The sequence below is a fragment of the Narcine bancroftii genome, chromosome 3 (assembly GCF_036971445.1).
Source record: "Narcine bancroftii isolate sNarBan1 chromosome 3, sNarBan1.hap1, whole genome shotgun sequence".
Classification (NCBI taxonomy): domain Eukaryota; kingdom Metazoa; phylum Chordata; class Chondrichthyes; order Torpediniformes; family Narcinidae; genus Narcine; species Narcine bancroftii.
The window spans coordinates 204,907,783-204,935,050 of NC_091471.1; the positions used below are offsets into that span (position 1 = coordinate 204,907,783).

General features: G+C 42.8%; 1 protein-coding gene and 1 long non-coding RNA gene across 4 annotated transcripts in view; one reads left to right on the forward strand and one right to left on the reverse strand.

Moving 5' to 3' along the window:
- The window catches only part of LOC138758049 (uncharacterized), a 174,584-nt gene that overhangs the window by 84,411 nt on the left and 62,905 nt on the right, over positions 1 to 27,268 (reverse strand). The gene's annotated exons all lie outside the window — the stretch shown is intronic.
- The window catches only part of ednraa (endothelin receptor type Aa), an 85,339-nt gene that overhangs the window by 2,735 nt on the left and 55,336 nt on the right, over positions 1 to 27,268 (forward strand). The window contains exon 2 of the mRNA XM_069926394.1: positions 9,848 to 9,960. Within this exon, the coding sequence (XP_069782495.1) occupies positions 9,848 to 9,960 (113 nt within the window). The remainder of the gene's footprint in view (positions 1 to 9,847; positions 9,961 to 27,268) is intronic.

Here is a 27,268-nt window from a genome sequence, read left to right on the forward strand (position 1 = left end):
CCTTGACCCTGCACCACTCTGTGATCTAAAACTCCCATTCATGCTCGATTCAGTAATCCATCATTCCCAATCTTGCTCTACTCTGTAATCCATCACTCCTATTACCTGCTCCACTCTGTAATCCATCACTCCCGTTCATGCTCCATACTGTAATGCATCATACCCATTCCATCCTCCACTTTGTAATCCTTCTTTCCCTTTCCATACTCTACACTGTAATCCGTCACTCTCAATCCCTGCACCACTCTATTATCCATCACTCTCATTCCCTTCTCCACTCTGTAATCCTTCAAACCCATTGCTTTCTTCACTCTGTAATCCTTCACTCCAATTCCCTAATGCACTACATAATCCTTCACTCCCATTCATGCTCCACACTATAATGCATTCCTCCATTTCCCTCATCCACTCTGTAATCCATCACTCCCGTTCCCTGCTCAATTCTGTAATCCTTCACTCCCTTTCTCTGCTCCACTCTGTTTTCCATCACATTAATTCTCAGCTCCACTCTGTAATCTATCACTCCCAGTCCTTACTCCACTCTATAATCCTTCACTCCCTTTCCATGCTCCACTCTGTAATCTATCACTCCCAGTCCTTACTCCACTCTATAATCCTTCACTCCCTTTCCATGCTCCACTCTGTAATCTATCACTCCCAGTCCTTACTCCACTCTATAATCCTTCACTCCCTTTCCATGCTCCACTCTGTAATCCATCACTCCCGTTCATGCTCCATACTGTAATGCATCACTCCTATTCCCTGCTCCTCTGTGTAATTCATCACTCCCATTCCATGTTCCACTCTGTAATCCTTCATTCCCATTCCCTCCTCCACTCTGTACACTCCCGTTCCCTGTTCAATATTGAAATCCTTCACTCCCATTCCCTGTTCCACTCTTATCCATCACACGAATTCCCTGCATGACTTTGTAATCCATAACTCCCATTCTCTACTCCACTCTGTAATCCTTCATTCCCTTTCACAGCTCCACTCTGTGATCCTTCATACCCCTTCACAGCTCTACTCTGTAATCCATCACTCCCTGACCCTGCTCCAATCTATAATCCTTCATTCCTATTTCCTTCTCCACTCTATAATCCATCCATCACTCCATGTCCTTGCTCCACTCTGTAATCCATAACTCCCATTCCTGCTCCAATCTGTAATGCATCATTCCAATTCCCTGCTCCACTCTGCATTCTTTCACTCCCATTCCCTGCTTCACTCTGTAATCCATCACTCCCATTTACTGCTCCACTCTGTAATCCATCAGTCACATTCCATGATCCACTCTGTAATCCATCACTCCCATTCCCTGCTCCACTGTGTAATCCATCACTCCCAGTCCCTGCTTGCCTCTGTAATCCTTCACACCCATTCCCTGTTCCACTTTGTAATCCATCACACACTTTCCTGCTCCACACAGTAATGCATTGCTCCCATTCCCTTCTCCACTCTGTAATCCTTCAAACCCATTGCTTTCTCCACTCTGTAATCCTTCACTCCCTATCCCTGCTCTACTCTGTAATCTATTACTCCCTGTCCTTACTCCACTTTGAAATCCTTCAGTCCCATTCCCAGCTCCACTCTGTAATCCATCACTCCTTGTCACTTCTTCAATCTGTAAACCAAAACTCCCATTCCTGCTGCATTCTGTATTGCATCACGCCCGTTCCCTGTTCAATATTGAAATTCTTCACTCCCATTCCCTGTTCCACTCTTATCCATCACACGAATTCCCTGCATGACTTTGTAATCCATAACTCCCATTCCCTACTCCACTCTGTAATCCTTCATTCCCTTTCACAGCTCCACTCTGTAATCCTTCATACCCCTTCACAGCTCTAATCTGTAATCCATCACTCCCTGACCCTGCTCCAATCTATAATCCTTCATTCCTATTTCCTTCTCCACTCTATAATCCATTCATCACTCCATGTCCCTGCTCCACTCTGTAATCCATAACTCCCATTCCTGCTCCAATCTGTAATTCTTCACTCCATGTCCCTGTTCCAATATGTAATCCTTCATTCCCTGACACTGCTCCACTCTGTAATACATCACTGACATTCCTGCTCGATTCTGTAATGCATCATTCCAATTCCCTGCTCCACTCTGCATTCTTTCACTCCCATTCCCTGCTTCACTCTGTAATCCATCACTCCCACTCCCAGCTCCACTCTGTAATCCCTCACTCCCATTCCTGCTACACTTTATAATTCTTCACTGCCTGTCCTGTAACTTTCTGTAATCCATCATTCACATTTCCTGCTCCACTCTGTAATCCATCACTCCCTGTCTCTGCTCCACTTTGTAATTCTTCACTCCCTGTCCCTGTTACTCTCTGTAATCTTTAATCATATTCCCTGCTCCACTCTGTAATCCTTAATTCCCATTCACTGTTTCCCTCTGTAATCCTTGTAGAGCTCGTTGAAAGAATCAAAGACTTGTTGATCCAAACCAAGGCTTTTATTAGCAAAAGACAGGAGCTCTTCACACGTGGCCGACCAGTCCGGAATGATCCGACCTGGCTAGGGACACAACCCTTTAAGGCCCAGACAGTAGGCGTGGCTTAGCTCTCAGCCAATCGCTGTAAGCACAGTCTACATACTGTAACTATATACACTATATACATTGGTGATAGATCTGTACTATCACAATCCTTCACTCGCTATCCCTGCTCCACTCAGTAATCCATCACTCCCATTCCCTGTTCCACTCTGTAATCCATCACTCCCTCTCCCTGCTCCAATCTGTAATCCTTCACTCCCTGTGCCTGCTCCACTCTGTAATCCTTCACTCCCTTTCCCTGCTCCACTCTGTAATCCTTAATTCCCATTCCCTGTTCCCTGCTGTAATCCTTCACTCTCTTTCCCGGCTCCATTTGTAATCCATCACTTCCATTCCATTTTCCACTCTGTAATCCATTACTTCTTCACCACCATTCCCTGTTCCCCTCTGTAATCCATCACTCCCATTCCCTACTCCACTCTGTAATACTTGATTCTCATTTCCAGATCCTCTCTGTAATACATCACTCACTGTCACTGCTCCACTCTGTAATGCTTCACTCCATGTCCCTACTCCATTCTGTAATCCTTCTATCCCTGTCTCTGCTCCACTCTGTTATCCATCACATGAATTTCCTGCTCCACTCTGTTGTTCTTCATTCCCGTTCCCAGCTTCACTCTGTAACCCATCACTCCCATTCATGCTCGATTCAGTAATCCATCACTAACATTCCTGCTCGATTATTTAATTCATCATTTATATTGCCTACTTCACTCTGTAATCTTTTATTTCCTATCCCTGCTACACTCTGTAATCCATCACTCCCATTCCAAGCTCCACTCTGTAATCCCTCACTCCCATTCATGCTCCTCTTTGTAATCCTTCACTACCTGCCCTTGTTACTCTCCGTAATCCAACATTTCCATTCCCTACTCCACTCTGTAATCCATCACTCCCTGTCCCTGCCCACTCTCTAATCCATCACTCCCTGTCCTGGCTCCGCTCTGTTATCCATCACTACCATTTCTGATCTACTTTGTAATCCTTCAATCCCCGTACCTGTTACTCTCTGTATTCTTCCATTCCCATTCCTTGCTCCAGTCTGTAATCATTTACTCCTGTTTGCTTCTCCACACAGTAATCCATCACTCCCATTCCCTGCTCCACTCTGTAATCTTCACTCCTTGACCCTGCTCCACTCTGTAATCCTTCATTCCCTGTCCCGCTCCACTCTGTAATCCTTAATCACATTCCCTGCTCTAACCTGTAATCCATCACTCCTATTCACTGCTCCACTCTGTAATCCATCACTCACGTTCATGCTCCATACTGTAATGCATCACTCCCATTCCCTCCTCCACTCTATAATCCTTCAATCCCTTTCCCTTCTCCACTCTGCAATACATCACTCCCATTCCCTGCTCCACTCTGTAATCCTTCACTCCCATTCCCTCCTCTACTCTGTAATCCTTCACTCCCTGTGTCTGCTCTCCTCTGAAAACCTTCACTCCCTCCTTGCTCCATTCTGTACACTCCCATTCCCGGCTCAATATTGTAATCCTTCACTCCCATTCCCTACTCCACTCTGTAATCCTTCATTCCCTTTCCCAGCCACAATCTGTAATCCTTAATTCCCTGACACTGCTCCCCTATGTAATACATCACTGACATTCCTGCTCGATTCTGTAATGCAACATTCCAATTCCCTGCTACATTCTGCAATCCTTCACTCCCATTCCGTGCTTCACTTGGTAATCCATCACTCCCATTCCCAGCTCCACTCTGTAATCCCTCACTCACATTCCTGCTACACTTTGTAATTCTTCACTGCCTGTCCAGTAACTCTCTGTAATCCTTCATTCACATTTCCTGCTCCACTCTGTAATCCAACTTTCCCATTTACTGCTCCACTCTATAATCCATCACTCCTTGATCCTGCCCACCCTCTAATCCATCACACCCTGTGTCTGCTCCACTCTGTAATCCATCACACTCATTCATGCTCCACTCTGAAATTTATCACTACCATTCTCTGTTCCACTCTTTAATCCATCATTCCCGGTCCCTGCTGCATCCTGTAATCCAATACTCGCATTCCTGCTCCATTCTGTAATTTATCTCACCCATTCCTGATTGACTCTCTAATCCATTACTTCCATTCCCTGCTCCACTGTTCAATCCATCACCCCTTTCCCTGTTCCAATCTGTAATCCTTCACATCCATTTCCTGCTCCACTCTGTAATCTTTCCATCCCTGTCCCTGATCCACTCTGTAAACCTTCACATACATTCCCTGCTCCACTCTATAATCCATCAGTCCCATTTCTCCTCCAATCTGTAATCCATCACTGCCATTCCCTGGTCCACTCTGTAATCCACCTCACCCACTCGGTGATCCTGTCTGCAATGCATCACTCCCATTCTTGCTCCACTCTGCAATCCATCACTCCCATTCCTGCTCCACTTTGTAATCCATCACACCCTTAACCTGCTCCACTCTGTAATCATTCACACTCATTCCCTGCTCCACTCTGTCATCCATCACTCCCAATTTGTGCTCCAGTCTATAAACCTTCACTCCCATTCTTGCTCCACTCTGTAATCCTTCACACCCTATTCTTGCTCCTCTCTGTAATCCATCACTCCTATTCCTTCGCCACTCGATAATCATGAACTCCCTATACATGTTCCAATTTGTAATCATGCACTCCTTGGCCCTGCTCCACTTTTTAATCCTTCACTCCAATTCCCTGCTCAATGGTTTAACGCTTCATTCCCATTCCCTGCTCCACTCTGTAATCCATCACTCCCATTCCCTGCTCCAGTCTGTAACCCTTCAATCCCTGTCCCTGCTCCACAATGTAATCCATCACTGCAATTCCTGCTCCACTCTGTAATCCATCACTCCCCCTCTGTGATCCACTCTGCAATCCATCACTCCTATTCCACACTCCACACTGTAATCCTTTGTCCCTGATTCACTCTGTAATCCATCAATCCTATTCCATGCTCCACTCTATAATCCATCAGTCACTATCCCTTCTCCACTCTGTAAACCTTCACTCCCATTCCCTGGTCCACTCTACAATCCATCACACATATTCCTGTTCCACTCTGTAATCATTCACTCACATTCATGCTCCACTCTGTTATGCATCACTCCCATTCTCTCATCCTCTCTGTAATCCATCACTCCCTGTCCCTGCTACACCCTGTATTCCAATACTCGTACTCCTGCTCCATTCTGTAATCCATTACTCCCATTCCTGCTCCACTCTGTAATCCATTAATTCCATTCCAAGCTCCACTGTTCAATCCATCACTCCCATTCCCTGCTCCACTCTTTAACCCTTCATTCCCATTCCCGGCTCCATTCTGTAATCTTTCCATCCTTGTCCCTTATCCACCCTGTAATTCATCACTCCCATTCCATGATTCACTCTGTAATCCTTCACTCCCTGTCCCGGCTCCAATCTGTAATCCTTCACTCCCATTTCCTGCTCCACTCTGTAATCCTTCATATCCATTCCCTGCTCCACTCTGTAATCCTTCACTCCCTGTCCCTGCTCCACTCTGTATTCCTTCACTCCTATTCCTGCTCCACTCTGTAATCCATCACTCCTATTCCTTGTTCAACTCTGTAATCCATTGCTTCCCTTCACTGCTTCACTCTGTAATCCTTCACTCCCTTACCCTGCTCCACTCCGTAATCCATCACTCCCATCCACTGTTCCCCTCTGTAATCCATCACTCCCATTCCCTGCTCCACTCTGTAATTCTACAGTCTCATTCCTGCTCCACTCTGTAATCCATCACTCCCATTCCTTCTCCACTCTGCAATCCATCACTCCCATATCTGCTCCACTCTGTAATCCATCACACACTGGCCATGCTCCACTCCATAATCCTTCATTCCCATTCCCAGCTCCACTATGTAATCCTGCACTTCCATTCCTGCTCCACACTGAAATCATTTACTCCTATTCCCTGCTCCACTCTATAATCCATCACTCCCACTCCGTGATCCTGTCAGTTATTCTTCAGTCCCATTCCTGATCCATTCTTTAATCCTGCAATTCAATTGCTGTTCCACTCTGAAATCATTCACACCCGTTCCCTGCTCCAGTCTGTGATCCATCACTCCCTTTCCCTGCTCCACGCTGTAATCCACTCCCTTTTCCTGCTCCACTCTGTAATCCATTAAACCCAATCCCTGCTCCAGTATGTAATCCTTCACTCCCATTCTTGCTCCACTCTATATCCTTCATTGCAATTCCCTTCTCCACTCTGTAATCCTTCACTCGCATTCCATGCTCCACTCTGTAATCTTTCACATCCTGTCCCTGCTCCTCTCCATAATCCATCTCTCCTATTCCTTCTCCACTCGGTAATCATGAACTCCCTATCCCTGCTCCAATTTGTAATCCTTCACTCCCATTCCTTGCTCCACTCTTTAACTCTTCATTCCCATTCCCTGCTCCACTCTGTAATCCTTCATTCCCATCCCTGCTCCACTCTGTAATCCTGCACTCCCATTCGCTGCTCCACTCTGTAATCCTTCACTCCCTGTCCCCGCTCTACTCCGTAGTCCATCGCTCCCATTCCTGCTCCACTTTGTAATCCTTCACTCCCTGTCTCTGCTCCATTCTGTAATCCTTCACTCCCATTTCCTGCTCCACACTGTAATCTTTCACTCCCATTCCCTGCACCACACTGTTATCCATCACTCCCATTTCCCATTCCACTTTGTAATCTTTCACTCCCTTTCCCTGCTCCACTCTTTAATCATTCACTCCCATTCCCTGCTGCACTCTGTAATCCCTCAATCCCGTTCCATGCTCCACTCTGTAATCCATCACTTCTGTTCCCCGCTCCACTCTGTAATCCATCATTCCCTGTCCCTGTTACACACTGTAATCCTTCACTCCCTATTCCCTGATCCACTCTGTAATCCATCACCCTGTTCATGCTCCACTCTGTAATTCATCACTCCCATTCTCTGTTCCACTCTGTAATCCATCACTTCCTGTCCCTCCTGCACCCTGTAATCCAATACTCGCATTCCTGCTCCATTCTGTAATCTATCTCACCCATTCCCTGCTCCACTCTGTAATCCTTCACTTCCTGTCGCTGCTCCAGTCTGTAATCCTTCACTCCCAATCCCTGCTCGTCTAATGCTTCACATCCATTCCCTGCTCCACTCTGTAATCCTTCACTCCTTGTCCCTGCTCCACTCTGTAATCCTTCACTCCCATTCCATACTCCACTCTGTAATCCATCACCCCATTCATGCTCCACTCTGTAATCTATCACTCCCATTCTCTGTTCCATTCTGTAATCCATCACTCCCTGTCCCTGCTACACCCTGTATTCCAATACTCGTACTCCTGCTCCATTCTGTAATCCATTACTCCCATTCCTGCTCCACTCTGTAATCCATTAATTCCATTGCAAGCTCCACTGTTCAATCCATCACTCCCATTCCATCCTCCACTCTTTAACCCTTCATTCCCATTCCCGGCTCCATTCTGTAATCTTTCCATCCTTGTCCCTTATCCACCCTGTAATTCATCACTCCCATTCCATGATTCACTCTGTAATCCTTCACTCCCTGTCCCTGCTCCAATCTGTAATCCTTCACTCCCATTTCCTGCTCCACTCTGTAATCCTTCATATCCATTCCCTGCTCCACTCTGTAATCCTTCACTTCCTGTCCCTGCTCCACTCTGTATTCCTTCACTCCTATTCCTGCTCCACTCTGTAATCCATCACTCCTATTCCTTGTTCAACTCTGTAATCCATCGCTTCCCTTCACTGCTTTACTCTGTAATCCTTCACTCCCTTACCCTGCTCCACTCCATAATCCATCACTCCCATCCACTGTTCCCCTCTGTAATCCATCACTCTCATTCCCTGCTCCACTCTGTAATTCTAGTCTCATTCCTGCTCCACACTGTAATCCATCACTCCTGTTCCCTGCTCCACTCTGTAATCCTTCACTCCCTGTCGCTGCTCCACTCTGTAATCCATCACTCCAATTCCTGCTCCACGCTGTAATCCATCACCTCCATTCCTGCTCCACTCTGTAATCCATCACTCCCATTCCCTGCTCCACTCTGTAATCCATTACTCCTATTCCCTGCTCCGCTCTGTAATCCTTTGTCGCTGCTCCACTCCGTAATCCATCATCCCATTCCTTCTCCACTCTGTAATCATGCACTCAATGTCCCTGTTCACTCAGTACTCTTTCACTCCCCTTACCTGCTCCACTCTGTAACTCTTCATTCCCATTCCCTGCTCCATTCTGTAATACATCACTTCCTGTCCCTGCTCCAGTCTGTTACCCATCACTCCCATTCTCTGCTCCACTCTGTAATACTTCACTCCCATTCGCTTCTTCAGTCTGTAATCCATCTCTCCCATTCCGTTCCACTCTGTAATCCATCACTCCCATTCCTGCTCCACTTTGTAATCCTTCACTCCCTGTCCCTGCTCCACTCTGTAATCCTTCACTCCCATTTCCTGCTTCGCTCTGTAATTCCTCACTCCCATTCACTCTATAAATCACTCCTTTAAGTACTTCATTCTTTTGTTCTCATTTATTCTGGTATTAATCACTCCTTTAAGTACTTCATTCTTTTGTTCTCATTTATTCTGGTATTAATCACTCCTTTAAGTACTTCATTCTTTTGTTCTCTTTTGTTCTGGTATTTTAATTCCTGTGTAGTAGGACAATTTTTTTCTTTCATCTTTTCTCCCTACCCTATGTATTTCCTATGATGCACTCCTGCACTATTTTCCTTCTTCTCACCTTTCTTAATGTGTCTGTCCTTCCTCAGTTTTTCCAGGTTTATTTGTCTATTCCTTGATTTGGGTAATTCTGTCTTCCTGTTTCCCTCTCAGATCATTTAACCGGCTTCTATGTGTTGCATTTTAATTCATGAAATTGATACATTCATGGGCCTTTTGTTCCTGACCATGTTCAATATTCCAATAATTACCATTCACTTGTCACTTTCTTATCTTAACAATCCCTTTCTATTCATTGCTATTCCTCATCTCGTTTTGTCTCCTTTTTGGACATATTATCTGGCTCATCCACTCTCATTGGCACTCTTGAGTGGTCATCTACAGTCTTCACTCCTTTTCAGCTCTACTTATTGAAACTTTCCATTGGCTGTTCACAAATACCATTTATGTATTTTTTCATTACTCTGAGAGGAGAGAACAGGTTATTTGTTAAAATTTCTGTAATCACTTGTATAGTTTTTAATATGTCTTAGCTTTGACTCATTCATTAATACGTGTGCTATTTGCCAACCATCTTTTGCAGCTTCTGGCACCGAAGTGGCCTTTTGGGATTGTTGTTTGCAAGCTCGTGCCTTTCTTACAGAAAGCATCGGTGGGGATTACAGTGCTGAACCTCTGTGCTCTGAGTGTGGACAGGTGTGCCTTACATTTGTTTCTATGTGGCATTAACCAATTTGCTGTGGTAGTATATTCATTAATGATGCCCAGTTGAATGAATGGCATGGGTTTGTGACTAGGAATATGTTGTTTTGAAATTACACAATATGTGACCCAAAAAAAATCAGAAAAAGAAATGGAATTAGGATATGTGGGAATTGAAGTTCAAGGAATTGTGGTTCAGGAAACAAATGGTTTATCAGTTCCAGGCTAATTAACAAAAACAAGTTATATTTCTTTAATGAAATAAATTGGAGATAGACAGATGTATTTGAATGAACATGCATGCTGGCACATGTAATGGAGTAAGTTAAAACATGTTTATGCTTTTAATGTTATTCTATAGCTTCCTAATGCTGTATTCTGGCATCTCTGAGATTTCTGATGATTTCTTTACATATTCATTCAAGTATGTTTAGACCTTTATTAATATTGAACATTTGACATTTCTTTTCTTAATGTGCCATTTTTGTACAAAATTGAATGTAAATGGATGGACTAAACAATGGAGGTGAATTGCAAGTAATACAGTATAATTCTCTGGTTAAATTATAATTAAGTTATTCACGTTCAGTTTGACTGAACCTGGTTAGTGTCTTTATTTCTGACAATTTTATTTTAATCTAACATGTGACTGTTTTAGTTTGTTTTTTCCCAAATGAAGTCAATTTTATAAGGATTTGTAACATAGAATTCAGCTCGAGTTGATACTATTGCATCAAACAGACAATTTCACTCAGCATCATTATTTTTAGGTTGAGGTGCAGCTTAATTTCAATTCACATATAACTCCTTGACATCTGTTCATGGAGTAATTGGCCCTCACTTTAGGGCAAAAACTGATGGAGAAATTAATTCCCAAACCCTGAAATTGCAATCATCTGACTGTCTCAGGCTACCAGTAAGAAACAAAATGTAATGGACCAGGTGTTGAATTTAAACACAATGTCATGTCATTTTTGTCATTGAGCTTCTGTGATAAGTGGTGCTGCAGGAATATTTTTTCTTGAAAACAATCCTACAAAATACAATTCCATGTTCCCAGACCTATAGCTCGGGTTATATTTTACCAGCTGCTTTAATTTAAGTTAATCTGTCTGATAATTGAACATCAAAGGATCAAAATTGATGCTAGTTGTTTAAAAGGCTGAGAGACAAGAATATGAATTGTTCTGTGCCAATTTCAGATTTATTGTCAGAGTACATTTATGACATCACATACAACCCTGAAATTCTTTTTCCTGTGGGTGAGGCAGAATTACCACTTATTGGTAGTGCAAAAATCAATACACAACGTACACATGTAAACAAATAGCGAACTGTAAACAGATAAATAATGTAAACAAACTGACTATGCAGTACAGAGAGAATTTTTTAAAATTAATAAAATGCACAAGTAAAAGTCCTTAAATGAGTCCCTGATTGAGTTTGTTGTTGAGGAGTCTGATGGTGGAGGGGTAGCAGCTATTCCTGAACATGGTGGTGCAAGTCTTATCCCACTTATACCTCTTTTCTGATGGCAGCAGCGAGAACAGGACATGTGCTGGGTGGTGTGGATCCTTGATGATTACTGCTCCCCTTTGTCGGCAGTGTTTCCTATAGATGTTCTTGATAGTGGGGAGGGTTTTCCCTGTGATGTCCTGGGCTGTTCCCACTACCTTTTAGGGGGCTTTATGCTCAGGACATAAAGGTCCCCAAAGCAGACCCTGATGCAGCCGGTCTGCAAAATGAACCATAGTAACATGCCAAGGGTTATGCAAATCACCAAAAAGGACAAGTGCAGCAAAGAAATGAAAATACCAATATCTTCATTCCCATTATGTCCCACAATAGCCTGATATGAAAGTACATCATATTTTAATCTCTGTTTTGGTAAAATCATGGCATTTTCTAAGTAAAAATGTTAGGACAGTACCTTCATCACAGACTTTCCACCACACCTCCAGAAATTTGCTAAGGTTTCTGATGTCATACAAAACCTCCACAAACTTCTGAGGAAGTAGCTTCCTTCCTTCAAATGCTTTCTTCATTGGTGTATTGGGTCCAGGAAAGATCCTCCAAGATAGTGACTCCCAAGAACTTAAATTTGCTCACCCTCTCCACCTCTGATCCCCCAATTATCACTGGATTGTAGACCTTCCTTTCCTGAAGTCAACAATCAGCTCCTTAGTTTTGGTGAAATATTTTTGTTCATACAGGAGATGTGGACAAGGCTGGCTCCAGAGTTTATATCATGAATATTAATGGTGGACAATTTATATATGGTGGTTCCATTGAATATAAAGTGAAGATGGTCAGACTCTCTTTTGCTAGAGAAACAAAAACTGCAGAGGCTGGAACCATGAGCAAATAAACATCTGTTGGATGAACTCTTTGGATCAGGCAACAACCATGGGTAGAAATAGTCACTCAATGTTTTGGGTCAGAACTCTTTATTGAGAACTGTTCCTTGTTGAAGATGGCCATTGTCTGTTACTTAAATGTAGCAAATGTCACTTGCTACCTATTGTACAGTGCTAGTGATCCTCCTGACCACTAGAGAGAGTCGAAGACTAGTTGATTGGCAGCTTCAGTTGGATTCAAGATAGATGCCTCCACATGGTCATGAGTTCTATAGCTCTATAGTTGTATAGCTAATTAAGTATGGTTGTTTTTAAAAAAAACAAGTTTATTACAATAAAAGAGGCATCACATGGTGCCAGGAGTGGAAGAAACACCAGGAGTGTGCATACCAGGAGTAAAAGAAATACTAGGAGTGTGAAGAGTGAGAATCAGTCAATAGCAGCAGAGAAATGGAGAGTGTAAAGCTCCTGACGCTGTATATTTGACTGAAAATGTTGACCATGAGTGGAGGTTGTTCAAACAAAGATTCATGCTGTAACTGCAAGCCATTGGATTCAATAGCAAACCTGATTCATGGAAGATTGAACTGCTACTTAATGTGGTGGGACTAAAGGTTTTCAATGCATTTGTTTTTGCTGAGGCAGAAGACCAGGGCAAGTTTGACAAGGTTATCGAGATGTTTGATGAACATTGTTCACCAAAGAAAAATGAAACATTTGAGAGATTCACATTTCATTCGTGTACGCAGCTGCGGGGAGAGAGCTTCGACACTTTCTTAATGGACTTGAAACTAAAAGCAAGAACATGAAATTCCGTGATCAAATTGTGTTCTGAAATATTGATAATAAAAGTGAGGGAGAGGTTTCTGCAAGAGACGAAGCTTACCTTAGCTGGAGCTGTGAAAATATGCCATGCCAATGAATTAGCTCAGCATCACGCAAAAAAGTTGAGTGATAATGCAAAAGCCAGTGAAAACAAAGGCATAACCATAACCACAGTGTCTGTCCACACACATAAAAAATGAGACATAGGAAACAACAAAAAGATGGAGAGATATTCATTTGTAAACAATGTGGCACTCAACATGCACCAAAATGATGCCCAGCCTTCAGAAAAGTCTCCAATAAGTGTAAAGCAATTTTTTTTCCAAAGGGAAACCAAACAGAAGTGAAACTGTACACACTATAGAAGAAACTGCCCTCAGTGATGCACTCTTCATTGGCCTAGAAGTGCAGAAAGACAATAAACCAACAGACACTGAACTGCCAAGTGTGAACAGAATTGAGCAGGATAAATAGACTGTGTCATTACATACAAATGGAACAAATATTCCTTTCAAGCTGGACACACGGGCATAGGTCAAATTCAGTCATCCATGGAAATCCTGTACAGTTCAAAGCCTACAATGGAAAGAGCATTGTCTCGAAAGGTACATATAAACTCAAGGTGAAAGTTAAAGATAAAGATAAAAAGCATCACTTCAGGTTCACAGTCGTCCCAGATGGACATGAATCACTGCTGGGTGAAAAAGCATATGAAAATTTAAGCCTAGTAAAGAGGGTATACACACCAGGGAAAGCTATTGTGTTAGCTGATGGGCAATGAAGCAGAGTGAAGGACACAATGAGAGTTCCACAGAGACAGATGTGAATCTCCAATTGAATCTGATCACTGAATCTCTTCCTGTATTTGACATGAAATCCAAACAGCTCACAGCTGAAACAGAAAAGGATACAGTTCTACAGAAGGTCATCAAGAATCTGAATGAAGGATGGCTTAGAGGTGAATGTCAGCTATACTACAACATCAGAGCTGAGATGAGTGTTGTCTGTTCTACTCAGACAGAGCAGAATTATCATTCCTCAATCACTGCAACAAAAGATGCTGAAAAGGGTGCATGAAGGGCACCTTGGAATGGAAAAATGCAAGAGGAGGGTTATAACTGCTGTTTATTAGCCAGGGATAAATGCTGCCATTGACAGAATGATTCCAAGCTGTGAGACCTGTTTGAAACATCGTGCCAATCAAAAAAATAACCCATGGTAATAACTGACTTACCAGCAGAACCATGGCAGAAAGTTGTAACTAATCTGTTCCACCTGGATGCAAAGAATTACTTGCTGGTTATTGATTATCTATTGAATTATCTGGAGATTGCACTGCCTCCTAACATATCTGTTGCCTGCATGATCAAATACATGAAGTTGATCTTTGCAAGACATGGAGTTCCTCAAATTGTCTACAGTGACAATGGACCATGCTACAGCTGTGGAGAATTCCAGAACTTTGCAGAAGAGTATGATTTTTGACATGTTACTTCAAGTCCTCTGCATTCCCAGTCAAACGGTAAAGCAGAGAAAGGAATTCACATAGATAAACAGCTGCTCGAGAAAGCACTAGACAGTGGCTCAGATCTGTATCTAGCTCTGTTGTATCTAGCCCTGTTGAGTTACAGAGCTTTGCCACTTGAATATGGCATATCACCTGTTGAGCTTCTGATAGGATGTAGACTACGCACCACACTCTGCAGACCTAAACAAGAACAGAGAAGTCAAAGATGTCAAACAGAAACAAAAGTGTCTGCAATAGAGACAAGAAGAAAACTATGACAAGTCAGCAAGAAGCTTAGGGCCACTGGCACAACATGACACAGTGCAACTCGGAGATTCCAACACTTGGGACAAAAAGGCTACTGTTCTTGTTGTAATGTGAGCTGTTTTTAAAGTGAGGCTGGGAGGGGTTTTACTTCTTGTCTGTCTTCTTTACTTCCTGCGTGCCATGTATAGCTTGGAGGCCATGCTGTGTTGCAGGGGAAAACAACTGTATGTATATATGGATTTGCTGCTTCAGATAAAGTTGTTTTTTAGAGTTTGAAGTTGTCAAATGGATCTTTCTCAAAGTAGAAGTTACCACATATTTTTGGCGATGAGGTGAACTGGTTTTGTGGAAGTGTTGTCCCGCTTTGAACTGGGGCTGTGTGTTTGGATGGCTATGTTTGGGATTATTGGAGAACTCGTGTAAGGAAATGAGGATTGGTCAGACTATGAAGAAAGGTTAGGATGCTTTTTCTGTGCTAATGGAATTATGGAGGAGGCTAAGAAGTGCTCTATCCTCCTGAGGGTGGGGCAAAGACTTTTAAGTTGATAAGGAACTTAGCCACACAGTGGAAAACGGGATCCATTTGATGAACTGGTCAAGCTCATGGAAAACCACCACAATCCAAAACTTTTTGCGAGGAGGCCAGGTCAGTCTATGGCCAGTTTTGTGGCCGAGCTTCGGCAGCTATCGGGGCATTGTGATTTCGAGGCAGTTTTGAATTATGTGCTCTGTGATATATCGGTATGTGGTATTAATAATGGTGCCATGAAATGCCACTTGTTGGGGGAAATCCCACTGCTGACTTTCAAGAAAGCCCTAGAGATTGCCCAAGGCATGGAGATGGTCAAGGATATCCAGAAAGGACATGGGGGTCACAGTCAGTAAAAGTGTACCAAGGGGACTGGTATACAGGTAAAGTGGGTGGAATGTTTTTGGTGTGGAGGGATGTCCTATGCAAATGAGTGCAAATTCAAAAACACTGTCTGCTACGGTTGTGGCAAAAAGGGACATTTAGGTAAGAAGTGCAGGAGTAGAAAGGGTAAGGCTAAGCCTTTGGGCAGTGTAAAGCTCAACGGGCTCTGGCAGCCACACACTACCTGAAGAAGCAGATGAAGAGACAGCGTGTACTTACAATATGTTTGGAGTGGAAACAGATGAGGAACCACCTGAACCATATTCTGTCACAGTCACTGTCAGGGGAAAGGATATAAAGTTTGAGATTGATTCAGGGGCCACAGCATCGGTCATTAGTAAGGAGACCTACAGAAGGACATGGGGGTCCAACCTGCCTCTTATCAGGCTATCAAAGCTCAAACTCAGGACCTATACAGGGAAGCCTATATCTCATTTAGGGGTGTTATATATAGATATTTTAGCCGAGGTTCAGAAGATGGAAGCCAGGTTGGTGATAGCTAAGGGTAATGGGCCAAGTCTGTTGCACCGCGATTGGCTTTGCAAAATCCAGCTCAGCTGGCATGAAATTAAGTTTGTACACACGGCGGAGGATATTCTAATGGCACAGTGATGTTTTCAGGGATGAGCTAGGCACATTGAAGGGCGTGACAGTAAAACTCACTGTTGACCTTGAGGCCACACCACATTATTTTTAATTCCAGGGTGGTGGCATACACCATGAAAGGCAAGGTCAAGGAGGAGCTGAAACGTTTACAGCAGTTGGACATCATTGATTCCGTCCAGTTTTCAAGGTGGGGAGCTCCCATTGTTCCAGTTTTTAAGGCAGACAACATGGGGAGGATATAGTAAATCAGGTCTCTAAGCTGGAGGAGTACCCATTGCCACGGGTCGATAACCTGTTTGCCACCCTGTCAGGGAGTGAGCTATTCACCAAGCTGGATATGAGCCATGCTTACTAACAGCTGCTGCTCGACAAGGATTCAAAGGAGTACATCACAATTAACACACATAGGGATTATTTAAATACCATCGCCTAGAGTTTGGAATGGCATCCAGCCACACCATTTTCCAAAGGACAAGGATACCTTGCTGCTGGGGATTCCACACGCAGTGGTCTATCTGGATGATATTTTGATCACAAGTGGAGCATCTAGGTAATTTGTAACAGGTGTAGAAGAGGCTCTCAGATATAGGGGTGCAATTGAAATGTGGCAAATATGTGTTCCTGGCACTGAGTGTGACCTACTTGGGACACAAGATCACAGCTGAGGGGTTCTGCCTGGTGGAGGACAAAGTGAGAGCTATTAAGGAGGTCCCAAGCCCAAAGAGCTTCATGGAACTTTTATCATTTTTGGACATGGAGAATTATTATGGCAAATTTCTTCCTGACCTCACAAGGGTTTTGGCCCCACGGTACAAGTTGTTGCACAATAGAACCAAGTGGCAGTGGAGTGAAGAGCAGGAGGAAGCTTTCAAAGATGTGAGAGAACTCCTCCCCTCAGTGAAGCTGCTGGGTCACTGAGGAGGAGCAGTGCCGGCTGCCCACAGCCCTGCAGTTCTACGGGAGGAGCAGCGCCAGCTGCCCACAGCCCTGCAGTTCTACAGGAGGAGAAGCACCAGCTGCCCACAGCCCTGCAGTTCTATGGGAGGAGCAGCGCCAGCTGCCCACAGCCCTGCAGTTCTATGGGAGGAGCAGCGCCAGCTGCCCACAGCCCTGCAGTTCTACAGGAGGAGAAGCACCAGCTGCCCACAGCCCTGCAGTTCTATGGGAGGAGCAGCGCCAGCTGCCCATAGCCCTGCAGTTCTATGGGAGGAGAAGCACCAGCTGCCCACAGCCCTGCAGTTCTACGGGAGGAACTGAGATCAGTGCAACTCTCCAACTTCCAACTCATTCCTGATATGTTTTCTTGACATGGTACAAGACCAAAATATCTGGACATTCAACTGGGAATAGACATCAACAGTCCACTAAAATAAGAGAACGTTTGCCAACAGTGCCCAGTGGCAAAGGTTTATCGCTGGTTGTTAATGTCTTTACCTCTTTACCTTTACCTCTACCTCCTGAACATTGGCACAATTTCATAATTACAACCAACAATACATTAAGGAGAAGGCTAGAGCAGAAATAGATCTTGATCTACCACAAGATAGTGATGTGGAGGCTGATTCACAGTTAAAAACAGTCATTTCCATGTTTTTACATAATAATTGGGTTTAATGCAAGTTCTAATGGTTATCTCATTAAGACAATTGCAAATTGATAAATTGAATTATCATTTATACTTGTTCTATTGATTCTTTATCTTTTAATTGCCACAATTTTGGCACTATTGTGTAGCACTGGGTATAATTGCAGCAACCCTGACAGATTTTTAAATTCAATCTAATTATTGCCATCAATCCCAATTCAACATTACTATTTGTGGGAGTAGAACAAGAGACTATGGGTTAAACGTAGCGCACTGCTTGCTTGTTAAGCACCTCCCCGCAGAGAAGGAACCACCTTTAATGATGCAGCAGCTCCTTTTCAAGGTGGCTGCGTTGGGGCAGTGCCACTTTCCAGCTCCCTCCATGCAGGGTTTTTGGGAGAATTCTGAAGGAAGGTTGACCATTGATATTTCAGAGTCTGAGCAACTTCAGGGTCAGATCGGATCTGTAGCAAATTGGAAATCGACCTCACAATATCCTTTATTCTTGAACATTAGTATCTATTTAATTAATTGAACATTCTCTGAGCTTAATGACAAGAAAGATAACTAACTTACTGTATACATGTGATTAGACAAAGCCTATTTATCCTGGTGATGATTCCACTTGAATCTTGAATTATGTTCTCATTAATACAGTTCACCAGTCAGGCAATGTGTTAACCGTTCATTCCAATTCATTAGTGCCTTACACTGGTTCTAATTAACCAATAGGTGACCAACACATTGCCTCTGGTGATTCGGTTTCCTTGAGGACAGTGCTACCCATCAAAGTCCTTAGCCAGTGACAGGACAGAGCCCATTGAAGATGGCACAACTCACTTTGTTTCATTCCACATCTTGTTTGTTATAGTATTTACAGCAAAGAGCATAATTTGTCCCTATTTCTTGCTGCATCCCTCACATCATTTCTTCTTGATCTTCTCTCAATTGGCCATGTGTGATTGAACAAGAAGTGGGTGATGGAGAAGTGACCATGGTCTGACCTAATGTTCTCAGTTCAGACGATGATGCCCAGTACACTTGAGAGGTGGACTTAAAGGCAGGATCTTGTATGGTGGGTGAGTCACTGGACAGAGTTAGCCTTTAGCCAAGAAAAGGGAAAGAATAGTTGCAGATGAGTTTTGGTTGAGGACCAAAACGACGACTTTGACGGGATGAAAGGAGTGTTCAATCAAATGGTGGGTGTATTGGCTGGCCTTCTCCAATGCACATGTACCACATATTTTGGCGGATAAGATAACACTTGAAGCGCTCAAAAAAAGGGGTTGTCGTAGGCCAGATTCAAAAACAGTGACCTTAAAATTCTACTCAAAATACCACTTGAAGTTACATAACCCACCCAGACCCCACCCTGTAACAAATTTTTAAGCTACTGGTAAATTTTTTTTTAAAGCTGTTGTAGTGTACACAATTTTTATTTTGCACTAAAATCAATTACAAAAGTAGTGTTAAACCAATAAAACAATTATAAATTTGAAAAAAAACCCCACATCACACACATTTAAAATCCTTGAAAATCACGAGTTTCATCATCTGGGCAAAGAACTCGGCAGGCACATCAGTAGTCTCACCGTTTACACTGTCATCATATGGGTTCCAGTCTGACTCATCGCCAGTGTCCCACAATAAATCATCTTCTGTGCCATCCATTACACTGGAGATACCACAATTTTTGAAAGATTTTATTACTGTCTCTACTTTCTCTTTCTCCCATACATTTTTTAACTGGTTAAAGCAGAAGCTAGCAACAGACTGAAACATGAATCGTTTTGTGATGGTGCTTCACCCACCTACCGGCTATGCCCACCAGCTCAGTCAACACGACACCAGCTCAGTCAACACATGTATGGTACCAGTATGTTTGGGGGTCATCTTACACCACAGGTATGAGCTAAAACCATGAAATTCAGTCTGAAATTGGGGTCTCGTCTTATCTGAAGGTCACCTTATCCACTGAAATACACAGTAATATCATGGGGAATTCAGCTGCGACATTACATTTGGCAATTTTGTGGAATATGGGCACCAAACTTTCCAGCACAGTTAGAAGCTGCCAGCACCTGATCACCAGCCAAATCTTCATAGATTTCGCCTCCCACTGGAAGCCCTTCCATCTCTGGAAAATCCATTCTTCCTTTCCTGCTGTACAAAAGCAATGCCCACCAAAATTCCCAAACCCACCAGTAACAGGATTTGGCTAAATTTTGGCTTTACCTTGGACCACAGTACTCTCACAGAATTTCTGAAACTCCAACACTGTCTGAAAAATAAACAGTAAGTCTGCACAACCAACATCCAGGTAATTGATTATCACTTTAAATAATTTAGATGGGGCAATCTTTCCTGTTCCTGAACAGTGTGTGCTCCATTCAAGTGTTAATGTCAGGTGTTTGCTGGATCATTCAGATTCATTTGGCCTTCCTGGTATCATTCAGTCTCATGGAAGACTCGAATCATCAAGTGGTAACTCTGCTTACCTCTGGCTTATGCAGACAGCATATGCACCCTTGAAAATATGGCAGATGGTAAAAGTTAAGCTATAGAGTATGTGACTTCACTCTCCATAAAAATTCAGCTAAGTTAGCTATTCTCATGTGCCAATAACAGTCTCTAGAGAGCCCAATTGTACCGCCTAATCTTTCCAAGGATTAGCACCTCTGTTTTAACAACTAATGCTACTTTCACTTGCTTGATTTTATTTTAAAACAGGATTTTTAGTTCACTTTAAATTTATGTTCTATTCCATAGTTCATCCAAGTCGAAATTGTGTGATCGTTATTAGTGATTGCTCCTACCACTGAAATTTATAATGCATTCATTGACCAATTTCTTTTCATAATAATTTTAAAACAAAAGAATCCACAAAGTAAGAAACAAACTCAGGTCAGGACATTAAGTAATTGAATTATTGTGGTCTTATCAGTTCCACCATTGATTCACTAGAGTTGTCAACCGCTGGACATGAGTGTAAACATTGGAGTGCACTGAATGCATGTTGGGCAGCCAAATGATAATAGGACCAAGTCAGGCAGAAAAGAAAGCTGCAGTGTATTATTCAGAGTCTGCTTATTAACCTCTAGGACTGGATGTTAAGGGCATTAATGGTGTCTCTGTTCTCTAATGGAACCCCCCATTATTGAAGGGTGTGGGTCACTAGCACTTCAGTTCTTTTTATAAAGTAGAGACCTGAAGGCAGATTCAGCAAAGTCGAAGGAAATGGTCTAAAGTGATCAAAAGGAAATCTTTGGCTCTTGTTGAAAATGCTAGAACTTTTGAAAAGGTTTCAGACTTCACAAAATTATTTTCAAAAAGAAAAAAACTGAGAACCCTCAGTGAATGACATTGAAAAGAAAAGGCTAATTTCTCCAGTGAGTCATCCTTCAACATTTTGTCTGAGCAAAACCACTGGCTTTACTCAAAAATTCTCCATCAATTAAATTTGCAATATGAATCATTATACTTCAAACTGCTATTTTAACCTGAAAATGTCAATATTGCATTTATGACAAAAGAGAAGTTTATTTTCAAAGACATGAATCAATGGATCTTGACATGTTATCATGTATTAAAATTATTGATATCTGTAGCAAACCACATAATAGAGCAAGTATCCACTCTAGTAGAGATGCATGAACTTTGCCTTCTTCACAGAAGGCATGTGATTTCTAGGCATGTTCAACTAAAGCTCCCTTCTCCAAAGGGTCTCTGACAAGGCCCCATGTGGGAAACTGGCTCTGTAAATTACCTCTGGTAAGTAAATGGTAGAGTCTGAGAGGAGTTGATGGGAATACAGAGAGGGAGGTCATTAGGAAAGGTTTGGGGGAATGGGATTGCTCTGAGAGCCAGCACAATTTTTAAAAATTCTTTCGAGGGATGATGACTTTGCAGGTTGAGCTAGAATTTAATTGCCCATCCCTAATTGCCCTTGAGAAGGTGGCGGTGAGCTACCTTTTTCAATTTTTAATCTTCAAAGTTCAAATGTATTGTCAGAGTACATGCATGACATCACATTACAACCGTGAGATTCTTTTTCCTGCAGGTGAGGCAGAATTTCGTGTGTGGTAGTGCAAAAAACTGTACTCAAGAAAAGATATGTGTACAAAAGAGAGACTTTTGTCAACAAATAAAGAAATTTAAACAAACTGTGCAATACAGAAGAAAAATAATAAAGTGCATAAATAAGAGTCCCTAAATGAGTCCCCGATTGAGCTCGTTATTGAGGAGTCTGATGGTGGAGGGGTTCCTGAACCTGATGGTGTGAGTTTTGTGGCACCAAAACCTCTTTCCTGATGGCAGCAGCGAGAACATAGTGGTGAGGGTCCTTGATGATTACTGCTGCTCTCCAATGGCAGCGTTCCATGTAGATTTCCTTGATGGTGGGAAGGGATTTTCTTTGAAGTACTAGTCTGTGTCCACTACCTTTGCAGAGCTTTTGGCTTGGAAGTACTGGAGGTCCTGTGCCAGGCTGTGATGCAGCCAGTCAGGATACTTTCCACTACACATTTGTAGATGTTTGCCAAAGTTTTCGATAGCATTTCAAATCTCAGAAAACTCCTGAGTAAGTAGAGGTGTCGACATGTTTTACTCACCATTACATTAGTGTGTTGAGTCCAGGAAAGTTCCTCCACCTCTGATTTCCCCCAGTGATCACTGGATTGTACACCTCTGGTTTACCCTTCCTAAAGTCTACAATCAGTTCCTTGGTTTTGGTGACACTGAGTGCGAGGTTGTTGTTGGTGCACCATTCAGCCAAGCTTTCAATCTCCCTCCTATATGCTGACCTATTGCCCCTTTTTATACAACCCACAGCAACCCAAGTTTGTAGATGGTGTTGTCTTCATACCAAGCCACACAGTTGTTGGTATAAAGCAAGTAGATCGGGGGCTAAGTACTCAACCCTGTGGTGTTCCAGTACTGATGGAGATAGTAGAGGAGATAATCTTGCCAATTCACACTGATTGAGATCTGGAGGTGATGAAATCAAAGTTCCAATTGCACAGTCTTCATCCCCTCAAAACTGATCAGCAAACTCCAAGACATGAGGCCCAGGTTTTGGAGTTTGCTGATCAGTTTTAAGGGAATGAACTTGCTGAATGTCGAACTGTAAATGATTAAGAGCATCCTGATGTACATTATGCGTCTTTGCTGTCCAGGTGCTCCACGGTTTTGTGTAGAGTTAGTAGGATGTCATCCACTGCAGTTCTGTTGCTGCTGTAGGTAAATTGGGATAGGATCCATGTTGCCGATCAGGCAGAACCTGATGTGCTTCAACACCAGCCTCTTAAAACACTACATTATTATGAATATGAGTGCTACTGATTGGTAGTCATTTAGGCAGGTTACCACACTCTTGGGCACCATGCAATTGAGGCCTATTTGAAACAGGAGGGTACCATGCCCTGCCGTACTGAGATGTTGAAGATGTTGGCCAGTACACTTTTTCAGTACTCAGCTGGGTATTCTGTCCAGACCAGATGCTTTCATTTGATTCATTCTCCTGAAGGCAGCCTGCACATCATCATCGGATACTGACAGTGGTGGATCATCAGGGCCATGGGGGTGCGCAGTGGTTCTTCTTTGTTTTGGTGTGGATATACCAAAAATGTAGTTGTTAATTTAATTTTAATTCCATTTAATGATACAGCATATTTTCAAAGCCAATGCTGGCCCATTAACCCCATGCAGCCCAAATTACACCCATTAAGCCACCAGCTATGATTGTTTTTGGAAGATGGGAGGAAACCGCAACACCAAGAGAAAACCCATGCAGGACACGGGGAGTATGCACAAACTCCTTATGGACAGGGCTGGATTCAAAGTGTTCCTAGACCTGTAATAGCTCTGACATTAACTGCTGCACTATCCATGCTGTTATGGATGTAACCATGTCTGCCTGTCCCACATCGGACTTGTCAGCCACAAACGAGCCTGCAGCGGATGTGGACATTACCCCTCCATAAATCTTCGTCCGCGAAGCCAAGCCAAAGAGAGAATCCGTGCTGTTATAGAGGGAGTTCCATATATTTGATCCAGTAATGGTGAAGGAATGGCAATATGGAGACACACTTGGTGTTCCCATATTTCTGCTGCCCTTGTCCTTCCAGCTGACAGGGATTGTGGATTTGCAAAGTGCTGCCTAAGGATCCTTAGTGAATTGCTGCGGCGCATCCTGTAGATGGTATGAACTGCTGTGACTCTAACCTCTTTTAAACTGCAGCACCTGGGTTGCCCTTCTGGGACCGAGGTGCAATTACTAGAGCAAAGGTGCTTCCAGAACCTTTTAAATTGCAGGGAGATCTACCCATTAAATCACCAACACGGCGATATGGGGTTCCTTCTCATCAGAAGTACTACCGGATGTTTGGATGCTGGCTGCCTGGTGACGCAAGCAATGACATCACCGGAATAAGTGGGTTGGCCATGTTCGTTTTCAAATAGCTTGTGGATGCAACCTAGGAAAGTTTAACTGGATTCCCTGATTACCTCTGAGGTAGGGTAGGGACCCAGTTGGATTCCGTCAGGGTTGACAGGGTCAGACCCTTTCTAATTGCTGCATAACTGGAGTGTTAACCAGGCAAATTTCCCAGTTAACCCCATTTTACATGGCAGTTTGAATGGGCCTACTGTGTTGGTGAATAAGATGGGTTGCCTATCAAGGAGGCTGTTATGTACTGTATGATGTCAAGATTCTTGAGTGTTGTTGATGCTGCACTCATGCAGGTAACTGAAGAGTATTCCATCACACTTCTGATTCGATGACTGAAATAGCTTATTCTATAACACGTGGAAATGTTTTAACATGGAAATAAGTGATGCATTCTTGGAAGGCCTAATTACACAATGGGAAATACTGGGCCACATGCCTGACAATCTTGGAAAGCAGCAGCAGAAGTAGGTGAGGTGATTAAGAAAGAAAGAAATGCCAGTCTTACTTGGCTTTGGCATGGAATATAAGAGGAAAGAGGTCTTGGGATAATTATATAAGATATTGGATCAGCTACAGCTGGAGAACTGTGTGCAGTTCCAGTCATCACACACAGGGAAGGATGTGATTGTACTGGAGAGAGTGTATGAGATTCACCAGGATGTTGCCTGGGTTTATGTTTCAGTTCTCCAGAAAAGCTGGATTTTTGTTCCTTGGAGTGAGGGTGGTAGGACACTTTCATCATGGCCGAGATGTCTAAAACTAGAAGGCAAGGGTTTCTGTCAAGGGAAAGGAGGTTTAGTGGCATCCTGAGGAAGAAATTTTCATCCGGAGGTTGACTAGAACACATGGTCTGAGAGGATGGTGGTGGCAAGAATTCTTCCAACATTTAAGATGTATGGGCATGGAGGGCCATTCAGTATGGTTTCCTAGAACCCAGGCTTGATTATTGGGCATTTCAGTGACCACGGCTGATGCATTCTTTGTCCAGCTGGAATTGCAGCTGGCAGTTCCTGACATTCCACAATAATTTTCCAAATTGCTCGGCTAAGTTTTTTCTTTTCTTTTTAAAATATTTTTATTGAGTTTAATATATACCATATATTTCAGCGTTTAAGTTGTGAACCCCAAAAAATCTCTCAAAAGATGGGGATCAACTTATATGCCTGATATACTTTTGAGACCTTAAATTCAGCTCAAAATCTAATCTGTGCTGATTCGGCATATGTCAACCCTTGAAAAACCCAAAAAAAAACCCAACTTCAACAGATTTTTATTGAAAACAACAACACAATTAGAATCCTTCAATATCACTATCGATGTCTGAAAACAACACATTTAGAACCTTTCAAAATCACTCTTGCCTTCATTGTCTGAGGCAAAAATGGCAGCAAGCACATCCATACTCTCACAGTCATCATATGGGTCCCAATCTGCTGCTGATGAGGTGGTTTCAGCTTCGTTGTCAGTGTCCCATAATAAATCATCTTCTGTGCCATCAATTGCACAAGGGATATCGTACTTCTAAATGATTTTATCAGTCTCTACTTTACCTTTGTCCCATGCCTTGAGCATGAAGTTACACAGCACATCAAGCAATGCAGCACACATTACCCCACCTTTTGTAAACAACTTTTCTGCACTCGACATCCATGTATTCCATTCCTCATGCACATGGTCTTTGAATGGCTTGTTCAAACAGGCATTGAGAGGTTGCAATATAGACATCAAACTACCCGGGATAACTGCCATGTAAGTATTATGTAGTGCTAATACACGTTTAGTGTTATCAGTTAAGTGGCTATGAAACATATCGCAGACCAGCAAACTCCATTCTTTGCGTAAATTGCCTGGCCGTCTGTTCCACATATTATCCAGTTTTAACACCATTTTCATCCATCTATCCTTTTTCATGAACATGTACAAACATACCTGCAGGGAATTTTATTTTAAGTTTAATTTTGCATTTGAAGATTACCATGGGTCATTACTTTGTCCCGTTGGCCATGCAAGATAACACCACGGTAAACCTGGTCCTTTCGTGGCCTTTACTTCTGGTTTGCACAGTTTTCGCACCTTTCCATTCCACTGTTCTATTACCTATTATGTCGAAATTCATGGGGGTTTCGTCCATGTTTCCGATATTCACTAATGCAAACTGCTGTTTCTGCTGGTTCCATAAAATAATCTGGTGAAAACTTACAACTTTATGATCAAGATCTTTTGGTAGTTTCTGTGCAATTTTTGTTTTTTGACATAATACCAGATTTTTCCTGTTCATGAACTGATTGCACCAGCCTACTGTAGCCACAAAATCATCACCGAGGTCTGGGTGTGACTTGGCCCACTGCAGTGCAAATGTTCTTATTTTATTTCAGGTGCCTATGTAGCAATCTTGCCTCTGTTCACGTACCCATCCTGCAATGTGATTTTCCATCTCTGGCCAACGAGTGATTCCTTTTCTCAAAGAACATTGTCTTTTTGGTATGTTTCTTAAACTCTCTTCTTCCTTACTCCAATCTCTTTCCAGCTTCTCATGCACATTATATTTTCTTGAAACAGCGCTGTTGTTGGTTTTCTTGGCCATTTCTAATCTTTCAACTTAAAGTTTGCTTCATATTTTTGTCGCATGCTATGTTGTGTCGATGGACCTCAATGATAGCAATCACCTCCAGCCAACACCCATCAGATAAATCGATGTGATCTATGGAGGCTGACATATATACCGCTCAATGGCCCATCTCAGGCATCATGAGCTTTGAGGATTGACTTATACACTGGTCAATGGGGCACCTCA